Genomic DNA, 13,699 nt, shown 5'->3' on the forward strand with positions numbered 1-13,699 from the left:
CAGATGACCGCTCAGACAAAGATACTGAGATATGCTCTACAGGAATATCCTCCTCAAGTATAGGCTCTGGTATATGCTCCTCCATAGGCTCAGGCTCAGGGTCCACCTAATCCTCAGGCTAATCGGGATGCTGATAAGGTACATGCCCATCATGGAAGGGGTGAAAGGGAGCATCCGGGTGGAACCAATGCAATAGGTAATCAGAAGGCATACCAGGGTTAAAGTGCGGAGTGTTAATCGGATGAAGAAAGGGTTGGTCGCGTAGAATGTACATACGGGTCCTAATCTCTGCAGCTACTACATAAAACCTATACTGTACAAGTTCCTCATATATATAGGGAGGGTCCATCTGAAGGGGAGGAAGGATAGGGGTAAGAACTAGGGAGTTCTTAGTATGGTCGGGGGTAGTTAGTCAAGTTAGAATTATCATAGTTCAATTAATTCACAACCAAATATACAAGTGTCACAGAGAAATATCTAGTCACAACAATTCAAAATAACATTAAGGAATGCATAAACACAAGAAGACAATCACAAATAATTTCACAGTATCAAGTAAAATGCAAATGCGCAACAAGGATTATGCAAGTCTAGTCCTATCGCAGCTAATGAGCTTATTTGTCGGTTTTGACCTGCACCTGACGCAATCTAACTCACAAGTCGATAAGGCATTCCAGCGACATAACCTCTGCAAGTTTCTACTTCTTGCATGCGCTGATTCTCCAGGTGAAGTATGTCAAACATGACCTCTGTAAGTACTTGCAGGCGCTAATTCTCCAGCTGAAGCATGTGACCCCTTATCTTGGAAGCCATTCGATATTTACGGGCGTCTTTACACAATCATTCACATACAAAGCCCACGGCTTAAGATTTTCACATCGCCACCATAACTATTTACTTTCCATCACCCTCTTGTGACCTTTCAATCATTCTCATAATCACACATGCCGATTTATCTTTTCGCTTTCTTCAGTCTTTCACTTAATTATCCTTAATAATTCAAACTATCTTCACACTATTCTCTAATCATCCACTAAATATTTTATGGAAAGAGAAATATAAGATTCTTTAATTAAGTTGGTGTTCCCTAAAGCTTTTAAAATCACTCTATTTGTCCTTCTTTGACTTATAATAATATTAATAATATTTTTACTAATTAATATTCTTAATAAAATATTAACAATAATATAATTAAAATCATTTAAATAATAAATAAATAATATTTATATCTTTTCTTAAAAACTTAGCTTCGTAAAGCTTTTATTCTTAAAATTTTATTACCTACGTTTTAAACTTCAAACTTTAAATATTTTATTTTTAACCCAATATTTTTATAAAATTATATTTGAAACCTCACTTATCTCAATATTTATAAAAGAAACTCTGAAATTTTATAAAATACCCATTTTTACCCCTGTATTTTATTTATTATCCAAAATACCCAAAAATTTATATAATTACAAATTTTACGTTGATTTTTATGTACAAATACAATATTACCCTTCAAAAATAAAATCTATTTACTAATCTTTCACTTATACCAAAACCAAAACCCTTAACCTTTTACTTTCAAAATATTACTTGTATTTTAATCCATTTTTGAGTTTTTCGATCACCGATTCTTTGTAACTTTTAATTTAATCTCTCGGCTATCAAACCTCACATATTTTTACTTGATCCTCAATGATATTCCAGAAAAAATCCCCAAGACAGTTTGGTCCCTACTAGTTTCATCACAGCCAAGCCATGAACTTCACAAATATATCAATATATTGCAAAAATCCAACATAAATACAACCGAACTCAATCAATAATCAATCACAACATCAAATCACCTAATCAATACATATTTAATCATTGAGATTTACAAAAATTCTACTTCTGTATGAAATCAAAATACTCAAAACTCCGGAGAAGCTTTCTGACCGAGCAACTTAAGAAGAAAACGTCATAAATTAATTCATCTTCCAGGAACACCAAAGGGTCGAACTTCAAGAGGAAGGAGAGTTACGTCACCGTCAACTTCTATCAAATAAAAATGAAGCCAACACGTAGAGGAGGAGGATACAAACACTTTTATCGCATTAGACTTTTGATTGGAGTTACGGATCACAAAAAATTCAAGCCGAAATTTTGGTGGGAGTTACGGTTCTCTTCCATGCAAGCTTCAGTCTCTCTCTTCCTTATTTTCTTTCTTTTGGGTTTGGTGGTGATAAGAAAAGAAATGAAGGATGATGATAGTGATTAATGAAATAAAAGGAATAGGTGATTAATGAAATAAAGGAGATCGGTGTCACATTATGTATATATGTACATTTATATATATATATATATATATATATATATATATATATATATATATATATATATATATAGTGGCGAAACTAGAAATTTCATAAGAGGGGGCCCAATTAAATATAAAATATAATAAAAAATTAACAAAATATGATTTGTAGCATATATATCAAAAGAATAATTATATTATATAAAAGTCAATGATCAACTACATACTTTAAGATTTTGGTATTTTTAAACTTGCTTGACGATGCTTCATGGAACTAAAATCATCAATTATCATCTCTAAAGTGAATTTTGAAGCAATCTCCTTTTCAATATATACAATCATATAATCTGCTAAAAATTCATCTTCCATCTTGTTTCGAAGCCTTGTTTTAATAATCTTCATAGCTGAAAAGGCCCGTTCAGTTGTTGCTGTTGTCACAGGAAGAGTCAAAACAGGACGAATTAATCTATTAATTAAAGGATATATATTTGATTTTTATGTCTGTCAATTTTTGACACAATTCAGCAAGAATAGACAAATCCTGAAAATCTGGAGCTTTAACCACATCAAGTTCATAATGTTGTAACTCATAATCCAATTGAAACTTTTCTTGCTTAGAAAAATCTAAAGAATAGAAATTCTTTGTAAGATTGCATATGTTGCAAACACTGAATAACTTGAAAGCATCTTTAGGATCCAAAGATGTACTCAATATGAGGAGCTCGGTTGCTTGCTCACTAAATCTACTATTTAGCTCTTTCAATTGAAAATCTGTCACGCTAGTAAAAATGTCAACACGATAGTGCTGTTCAACAGTGACAACATCCTTTTTACGATGAGACCGAATTATGTCACTAAAAGAAGCATCCATATCAGGTATCTAAATAGCATGATCATTGCTGAAAGAACTAACTTTCTTCAAAAGTGCTCCCTGATAAACCACTATTTTATGGTTTACAATGTGTTTAATTGTGTGGTTTTATCATGATCTTTACCCACTTATTCATATAATTAGCATGCATTTATATTTCCTTCCTAAAATTATTACATGATTGAAAACATGCTTCTTTGGTCTTAATTTAGCTAATCTTAATCCTCTCTTATTACCATTCGATACCTTGATCTGTGTATTAAGTGTTTCAGGCTTCATAGGGCAGGAATGGCTTAGAGAATGAAGAAGAAGTGTGCAAAGATGGAAGGAATACAAGGAATTGAAGAGATGACCAGCGAAAAGTCACGCGGTCGCATGGCTCACGCGACCGCGTGAAATAGAAGAAATCAGAGTGACGCGATTGATAAACCCCATTTGTAGGGTTTATCTTGTATTGATTTTAGGGGATTTTATAACCTTTTACCCACATTTATCCATTGAAATAGCATGGTTTTATAACTTCTCCTTTAATTGTGCTTAAGAGTGAAAACATGCTTTTTAGGTCTTAAAATAACTAAATCTAATTCTCCTTGATTCTATTAGATGCCTTGATATGTTTTTTAAGTGGTTTAAAGTTTAGGAGGCAAAGATTGGATCAAGGGAATGAAGAAAGAAGCATGAAAAGTTGGAGAACTCATGAAGAAATGAAAGAACCGAAAAGCTGTCAAGCCGACCTCTTCGCACTTAAACGACCATAACTTGAGTTACAGAGGTCCAAATGATGCGGTTTTAGTTGGGTTAGAAAGCTAACATCCGGGGCTTCGAAACGATATAAGATTTGCCATAGTTGCTACACGTATGGTGGCGCGCAAGCGCATAGTACGCGCAAGCGCCGTTGCTGCCACCTGGTTCACTTAAAGCAAAACGTGGCCAGCGAATTCTAAAGCCTTGTGGGCCCAATCCAACTCATTTCTGATGCTATTTAACCCAAGGAATGAAGAAGGAAACACATGTTAGTTACCATTATTTTAGTTTAGTAGTTAGAATTAGTTTCTAGAGAGAGAAGCTCTCACTTCTCTCTAGAATTAGGATTAGGATTAGGATTAGTTCTTAGATCTAGGTTTTAATCTTTGCTTTCTTCTACTTCTACATCTCAATTCCTTGTTGTTAGATTCATTCTTCTTCCATTCTTTTGTTGTAATTTCCTTTATGTTGTTCTTGTATTTTGTTGTAGATCTAGTATTGTTCCTTCCATTTTCTTTTAATTCAATAAGAGGTAATTCATAATAATTGTTCTTCTTTACTTTTCTATTGTTGATCTCTTGCCTTTGTAGTTAGATCTCTCTTTAATTCTTGCAATTTATGTTGTTTACTTTTATTGCCTTTTATGTGTTTGTTGAAATGCCTCTTCTAGATATAGTGTAGATTTTGTTCCTCTTGGCCTAGGTAGAGTAATTAGTGACACTTGAGTTATCTAATTCCTTTGTTGATTGGTAATTGGAGAGATTGCTAATTGGTTTGGAGTGCACTAAAGCTAGTCTTTCCTTGGGAGTTGGCTAGGACTTGTGGCTCAAGTCAATTCATCCACTTGACTTTTCTTTATCTAGTAAGGGTTGACTAAGTGGTAGCAATGGACAATTCTCATCACAATTGAGAAGGATAACTAGGATAGAACTTCTAATTCTCATACCTTGCCAAGAGCCTTTTATAGTTGTTAGTTTACTTTCTTGCCATTTATCTTTCATGTTTCTTATTAAAACCCCAAAATAACTCACAACCAATAACAAGACACTTCATTACAATTCCTAGGGAGAACGGCCCGAGGTTTGAATACTTCGGTTTATAAATTTAGGGGTTTGTTTTAGTGACAAACAACTTTTTGTATGAAAGGATTATTGCTTGGTTTAGAAACTATACTTCGACGAGATTTTATTTGAGAAATTCTAAACCGTCAAAAATCCAATCATCAGCGATCGCATGGCTCACGCGACCGCGCGGATTGGAAAAGCACAAGTGACGCAGAAGCGTGGACGACGCGAACCCGTGGCAGGGAAAAACGCGAATGACGCATCCGCATGGATGACGCGATAGCGTGACGTGCGCGATTTGCAGAATTACAAAAGTCGCTGGCAGAGATTCTGGGTCGCATTTCAACCCAGTTTTTGGCCCAGAAACACAGATTAAAGTCAGGGAACTTGCAGAGACTCATCATGCTCTCATAATTCACTTTTCACAATTTTAGATGTAGTTTTTAGAGAGAGAGGTTCTCTCCTCTCTCTTAGGATTTAGGTAGAGTTTTTAGAAATTAGGATTTAGGACTTCTCCTAGTTTTAGGAGTGACTCTCGATCCCACGTTCAATGTTCTTTGTATTTATTTATTTTCAATGTTCCATGTTTAGATTGATTTTCTTAATTAATGTTATTTGAGATATTTCAGTTTATGATTGTTTTATTTATGAATGCTTTTTATTTAATTTAGATAGTTTTCCTTTTTGGCTTTGGTTAAATAATTGGTGACTCTTGAGTTATCAAACTCATTGTTGATTGAAAATTGGATTTCTTCATTTCATTAATTCAAGTTCTAATAACTCTGACTTTTCCCAAGGAAAGACTAGGACCTGAGGAATCAAAAATTAATTCATTCACTTAACTTACCTTCATAGTTAGAGGTTAACAAAGTGGGAGAAAAATCCAATTCTCATCATAATTGATAAGGATAACTAGGATAGGACTTCCAGTTCTTCATACCTTGCCAAGAGATTTTATTATTATTAATTTATTTTACTTGTCATTTAAATATGCTTGTGCCCATTGCCCAAATTCCAAAACCCCAAAACACACTTTTTCATAACCAATAATAAGAATATACCTCCCTGCAATTCCTTGAGAAGATGACCCGAGGTTTAAATACTCGGTTATCAATTTTAAAGGGGTTTGTTACTTGTGACAACCAAAACGTTTGCACGAAGGGATTTCTATTAGTTTAGAAGCTATATCTACAACGCGAATATTTTTATAAATTTTTTACTAGCAAAAATCCTAACGTCACTCCCCAACTACTATCTCTTAACTGTTGAATCAATGACTTTGTACTAGAAATCAGATGCATAGCATTCAAAATGTCTTGAGATTTTTGTTGTAATGTTTGACAAAGTTTATCAGTGATTCCCATGATTTCTTTCATCATATGCAAAATAAAAACAAAATCAAATGATAATAAAGATTTAGGAGCATAAGTAGCATCACCACGTTGAGAATATGTAGATCCATTAATAGCCAAATCTTCCAGAACTGAAGTTGTTGCTCCAAACATACGTAAAAGGCTACAAATTGAGTTGAAGTGAGAGCCCCACCTGGTATCTCCTGATCTTTTTAATGTACCAATTTGATTTACTCCCCTTTCTGTTTCAATTTGATTAGTTGCAACTAAATGGGAAATTTCAGTTGCATAAGCAGATCGTAATTCATCATTGCGTTTGCTAGAAGAGCACACAACATTGATAATATTACTCAAACTTTGAAAAAAAAACATGAACATCAACAACTTCTTTAGCCGCAGCAACAAGAGCTAGCTATAATTGATGAGCAAAGCAATGAACATAATATGCATAAGGACATTCTTGAATAATTAAAGCTTGTAACCCTTTCCACTCTCCACGCATATTACTAGCCCCGTCATACCCTTGACCTCGAACATTTTGAATGTTGAGATTGTGATGAGATAATGCAAAACAAATTTCTTCTTTTAGAGTAGCAGAAGTAGTATCTTTGACATGAACAACATCTATTAGCCTTTCTTTGACAAATCCATGCTTATCAATAAATCTAACAAGTGCCATTTGTTCTCTTTTAGATTCATCTCTAACTTCATCAACAATCAAACAAAATTTTGCATTACCAATCTTATTGCGAATTTCATTTTGTACCTTTCTAGCAAAAACATGTAGAATTTCCTTTTGAATAGAAGCTGATGTGTATATTGCATTTTGAGGAGCATTCTCCAAGACAACTGCATCCACTTCTTTATTGTAAGAAGCTAATAATTTTAATATTTCAAGAAATTTTTCTCGATTCTGAGACTCATGACTCTCGTCATGTCCCCTAAAAGCACTAGCTTGAAACGTTAACCATCTGACAATATCAATAGAGGTTTTAAGACACAATCTATTGCTTAAAACTTGTTATGAGCTTTGCTTAGCCAATACTTTGTCAATGTGACATAATTGATTAAGCAAATCTTTACAAGACTTAACAGCAATATTATAAGGAGAATTAAGAGATTTACCCACATGAGATAAAAATACACAATCCTTTCCATTATTCACTTTTTTCCCATTGCGAAATTCTCCTGATGTTAATGGACTTGATTTTCTAGAAAATAAATAACATGGAAGATAAAATGCAGCATATACTTCTGAAAAATATTCTAGCCAAGAAAACCTCTTAAACCAATGAGCTTTGAAACGACGAAGATGACTTTCTAGACCAGAAAGAGGGTACTCATCCATAATAAATTGATATGGTCCAAACTTTATGTATGCTCTACGGATTTCATCTTGTTGATTGATAGGATAATTCCAAATTTGCGGATGCTTTCCGAGATCACGCATCAATGTATCAATATTAACTTGATCTATTTCCGTCCTTGTTATTTTGGAAACAGGGGGGTTAAATATCTTGCTCAACAAGTTGTGTCACAGGTTGTATCTTAGGTTGTTCAATAATATTTTGAACATTACTCAAAGAATCTGAAGTTGAACTTTGTTCATCATATATTCTCTCTTTTCTCTTGAAAAGTGAGTGAATTGTTTTCATCTTTGACATTCTTAACTTAACTTGAACTATCTAAAAAAAAAAACCAAAATAATTGCATATATGTTTTTTTTTTTAAAATATTAAACCTATTGAGCAATAACAAATAATTTTAGAAACACAAATATATAATAACCAAAATTAAAGTTATTGATTTACCTTATTATCTTTTGTTCCAAGTCTTATCCAAAAATAACTCTATTGAGTTTTACCCTCACTTCAATTTTTGAACACTATCCATTATAAAAAAAATAAATTAATTATTTTAAATAAATAATATAAATAATACTTGACATTGTTATTAACTTAAAAAAAATGAGATATACCTCTTTAAATTTTTGTTGTGCATTTAATGGTTAATATTTTGCTATTCACTTCAAATCTTCACTGATTTTTCTTCATATGTCTTGTTTTGGTATGGAAAGAAAATTAGAATGAGAAGAATAGAAGACCAAAAGTCTGCACAAATGGGAGTAGGGGTGGAAACAGGCCAGGCCAGGCCAGGCTTTGCTCTTAACAGGCCTGGCCTGTCATACAGTTGATTAACCTGAGCTTGGCCTGCAGCCTGTTATAGGCTCTTTATAAAGTACTAGGCCTGGCCTGTTATTCAGTCTGGCCTGGCCTGAAGCCTGTTAAAAGGCCTGATAATTTTTTTACAAAAATAAAAATATTATTTAAAAAAATATTTTTAATAAAATAGTTATATGTAATATGTCATATATTTAATATTTATAAAAAATTTTAAACTTTTAACATATTTAAAATATTTAAAAATATTTATAATAAAATATAATAAATTTAAAATATTTCATAATTTTATTAATAATAAATAATTATTTATATATTTAATTATATTTTAACAGGTCCAGGCAGGCCTGACAGGCCTATAAGGCTAATTAGTAAGCCTGGGCCTGGCCTATTAATGTATTAAGGCTTTTAAAAGAGTCTGGACCTGTACCTATTTTATAACAGGCCAGGCTAGACCAAGCCAAACACAGGCCAGGCTGCAGGCTCCTGGCAGGCTGTCTGGCCTTTTTCCATCCCTAAATGGGAGCCACTAAAAGAGAGAGAAAGTGGCGTTGATGCCTCTGATGATTTGAAAAAAATGTTTAAAAGATGTACTAATATTACTTTAATTAATAATATGGACTATTGTAGTATTGTCTATTGGGCTAGAATAATAGAACCATTTTTATTAATTATTAGAATGGGCTATTTGTTAACAAGAACAACAATAATCCAAATATTCAATACATAGTGCAGTTTTTAATTACTTTAATTTACAAAATTTTGTATTATATTTTTTTAATATTATATATAAAAAATATTTAATATTATTAATTATTACTATTTACAAATATATATATATATATATATATAAACAAGCCACGTTTGGCTTTCTTTATTTTTGTTTCCTTAATGGCTTAGGTCAAAGAAAGGAATCAAGGAAATTATTATTAAATAATGCTAATTAAAGTGTAATAGTGCCATTAATGAAGGATTGGGTGTCGCATTTATATGCTGCTGAGTGAGCGGTTCAAGTTATAAATATTTTAAATGGGTATTTATGAAAATTGAATATATTAAAACACAAGTAATAATATATATAGAGTTAAATATATATGAGTTACTAATGTAAATGCCATTAATACCTTGAGGATGAAAGATATTTGATGAAGTATTAGCAACTCTAAGCTCATCAAGAAATACCAATAATTACTTATATCGGTAAAAGTAAAATTTGATTATAATAATAATAATATTATCTAGCTCCATTATAATTTGAGCAAGTAAAATAAATAAATAACATAATAATAAAATTATATTACCATTTATTTTACTTTGGGGTTCGAATTCAACTCGTCAAAATAAAACTAATCACTTTAAAATATTATTTTAAGAAAAAATCGCGCTAATGCAAAAATTAGAGTTGTTACAGTCTTCTCCCCTGAAAGAAAATTTGGCCTTCAAAATTTCCTTTACTAATAAACACGTGCTAAGAATGAGTCCTTATCTTATCTTCTAGTTCTTAGTTGTTTTCTATTTCCTCATCTCGTCCCAACTTACGTATAACAGTTAAAGAAATAAAAGAGTCGAATACACCGGAATCGTAAAGTATAGTTAGGAAGCAATTTTTCTTGACACAATACTGACCTTAGGTCAGAGAGTCTGAGTTCGAGCATCTTTGGCAATCACTGTAAATACTCTTCCTAGCTATTGCAATCTAACTACTCATTGTACCGACTTTTCTGGATAATTGCTTGCTATATGCCCTGGTTTACCGCAATTGTAGCAGAATTTCATTCCAAAATAACAAGGCCTACTAATGTGACCCCTTCCACACTGCCTACACGTCGGACCTTCCTAAATCTGCTGAGGTTGCTTACCGGTATTTTGTCTTGGCCTATTTCTATTCCCAGCAGTAGAGCACATAGGAAAGTTTTTAACTTGTTGGTTTTCTCGCATTAGGTACTCCCAGTGCCTTAAAATCAACCTTCCACTGCACCGCATGCCTATGAAAATTATTAAGGTTTCTTGGTGGTAAGCTCGGATGACTCATCCTTGATGCTGCCATCTTATTTTTACAGTCTTCCATCAGCTGACTCTTATTAACAAGCTCCGTAAAATTTCGTATTTGCAGTGGTACTAATGAATGTATCAACTCATCTCGAAGTCCTCCTTCATACTTCAAATACTTCCATTTTTCAAAATAATCTAGATTTTCCTTACAGATCTTAGAGAATCGGCACAGATCATCAAATTTCTGGGTATACTCTTCCACTAACATATTCTTCCGTTTCAACTGCATCAATTCTATCTCTTTAGCATCACGGATGGATCTAGGAAAATACTTTTTGTAAAATTTCTCCTTAAAAGTAACCCAGACAATCTCTTCCATCTCCTATCTCAATAAGCGTTACACTCCATGCGACCAGTGTTCAGCTTCTCCCTCTAGCATATAGGTTGCAAATTCCACGTGTTATCTTTTTGGTACATGTTGCGCTCGCAGCGACTTTTCGATACCGCGTAACTAGTTATTAGCTTCAGTAGCCACTAGTGTTCCTCTAAACTTGGGCGGATTTACTTTTAGAAAAGTTGCCAGCGTCATAGAGTTATGTGATTTCCAACGCCTTCATTACCATTACCATCTCCACTACGCTCACCATTACATCCTCCATGACGATCTCCATTCCTTTCTCCTAAATGGTCAATTGCTTGTGTCGTTGTAATTGCTGTTTTACGCACAGCCTCAGCCATGGTGTTTACCGCAGCTATAAAAGCATTCGCATTCCTCATCGGATCATCTACAGGGTTCGCACCATGCCTACCATGTCCTCGTCCCCGTGCAGCCATCAAGACCCTGTTCACACCCCACATTCAACATTAAGGTGATCAGTCTTAACATTTTAGGCAAAGTGTGAATAGTTTCTAAAATGGATACGCAATGACAATCATGCAATTCATATCACAAGGATATCCTATATACATGAAACACAACTCAGGGTATACAATGAAGCATAATTCAGTCCATTTCTCCAAGCTTTAATGGGAACGAACTGCTTTGATACCAAATTGTAACGACCCAATTCCTGGTATGTCATGATCATACTGAAAACCGAGTGTCACCAACTTGTTTACTTAAAATTTTAACTATTTATTATTAAGCCTATAATCGTATTAGCGCACTATCGAATTTTTGAGAAAACTTTTTCTTTATAAAAAGATTTGCGAGGGCAACTAATTAAACATACACAAGCCATATAAAGGAATTAAGTAAAACATACACAAGGCCAACATTACATATAAACATAACATATATCATAGGTCATACATACATATAAAGGTACTGTCAAATATATGATAAGTTAGCGTACAACCCTTCATAACTTGCTACTATATACATAATCAACACTTTGGGCCCTGGTCCATATAGGAAGCCCTTAAGCAGGCACTCGAAACTAGCCTAGTCAACTATATACACCCTACTCTCTCAATGAGTCTAATCAAAAGTGAGACACTAAATACAAAAATAAGGCTAACACAAAAAAACTACCAAAAGGCACATCCTCAGCTCCCAAGCAACAACTGTCATCGTCAGAGAAAATCACAATCATGTCTGAACACTACTCAAGATCCTCGACCTCATCATCAAAAATCTCTAAGGTTTAATGAGAAAAAGTGAATCTGTGGGTTGGTGAAACTCAAGGCTCAAGGTGTTGACCTTGGAAGAAGAACCCAGCAACATGCAAGGAGATAAAAGAAGACTTTCTGCTCAATCAGAGGCAAGGAGAGAAAACCAGAGTTTGAGAGTAGTGTTCTGCAAAGAAGTTCCTCTACCTGGATAATGCTATCTTTCAAAGAAGCATTTGGCCAATACTGAAGAACTGTATCTGAGGTTTGCAAATCTGGTTTTGCACATAGCAAAGAGGCTGTTGATAAAGTCAATCTCCTTCATGTTTTACAGATTGTGATGTACTTTTCTATGTTTATCTTTCTGTAATTTCTTGTGAGAAAAGGCATTGTGAGAAAGCTCAAGTAAAAGCCATGAGTGGAAAAAGGCTGAGTGATACACTTGAGAGAAAAGCCTAGAGTTATTTTCTGATTTCTTTAAGTTGGTTAAGTGTTTTGTATCTTGTACTTGTTAGGTATCCCTTTCTTAGTTGGGTTAGCACTAAGAGTGAATAGTTAGGTGTTAGCATAGCCAATGCCAAGTTAGGTTAGAACTTGAGTGTAAAATCGGTGTATGTAATACTTTTAACTATAGTGGAAATTCCTCCATTTTTGTGGAAGAGACTAGCGTAGGTTGCATAGTACAAGGCAACCGAACCAGGATATATGCTGGTGTTAGCTTTTTTCTTCTCTGCTGTGTTCTATTTTCTGATATTCATGAGACAAAAATAAATTGTCTCATAAATTTTTGCTGCTGAGTACAAACAGAATTAGAATTGAAAGTTTGATTTAAAAGGTCATAACAGCAACTTAAAAAGGAAGGTCATAACTTTAAAAGGTCAACCCCCTTCTCTAAGCCTACCACAACCTTCAAATTGAACTGTGATAATCCTGACTTGACTAACTACCCCTGACCCTACTAAGAACTCCCCAGTAGTTAGTCAACTCTATGCCTTCCTTTTTAACTCTATGCCTTCCTTTTTAAGTTGCTGTTATGACCTTTTAAATCAAACTTTCAATTCTGATTCTGTTTGTACTCAACAGTGGAAATTTATGAGACAATTTATTTTTGTCTCATGAATATCAGAAAATAGAATACAGCAGAGAAGAGAAAAGCTAACACCAGCATATATCCTGGTTCGGTTGCCTTGTACTATGCAAACAACGCTAGTCTCCTCCACAATAATGGAGGAATTTCCACTATAGTTAAAAGTATTACATACACCGATTTCACACTCAAGTTCTAACCTAACTTGGCATTGGCTATGCTAACACCTAACTATTCACTCTTAGTGCTAACCCAACTAAGAAAGGGATACCTAACAGGTACAAGATACAAAACACTTAACCAACTTAAAGAAATCAGAAAATAACTCTAGGCTTTTCTCTCAAGTGTATCACTCAGCCTTTTTCCACTCATGGCTTTTACTTGAGCTTTCTCACAATGCCTTTTCTCACAAAAAATTACAGAAAGATAAACATAGAAAAGTACATCATAATCTGTAAAACATGAAGGAGATTAACTTTATCAACAGCCTCTTTGCTATGTGCAAAACCAGATT

The 13,699-nt window shown here is 33.7% G+C and overlaps 1 protein-coding gene across 1 annotated transcript; it reads right to left on the minus strand.

Moving 5' to 3' along the window:
- Positions 1–6,727: 6,727 nt before the first annotated feature.
- Positions 6,728–7,765, minus strand: LOC140173702 (uncharacterized). The gene is made up of 2 exons (XM_072198222.1): positions 7,596–7,765; positions 6,728–7,286 (listed from the first exon to the last, which is right to left on the minus strand). Exons 1-2 carry the CDS (start codon positions 7,763–7,765, stop codon positions 6,728–6,730), a joined length of 729 nt encoding a protein of 242 aa, XP_072054323.1.
- Between the last annotated feature and the right edge of the window lie 5,934 nt (positions 7,766–13,699).

This window comes from Arachis hypogaea, chromosome 6 (assembly GCF_003086295.3).
Source record: "Arachis hypogaea cultivar Tifrunner chromosome 6, arahy.Tifrunner.gnm2.J5K5, whole genome shotgun sequence".
NCBI classification, from domain to species: domain Eukaryota; kingdom Viridiplantae; phylum Streptophyta; class Magnoliopsida; order Fabales; family Fabaceae; genus Arachis; species Arachis hypogaea.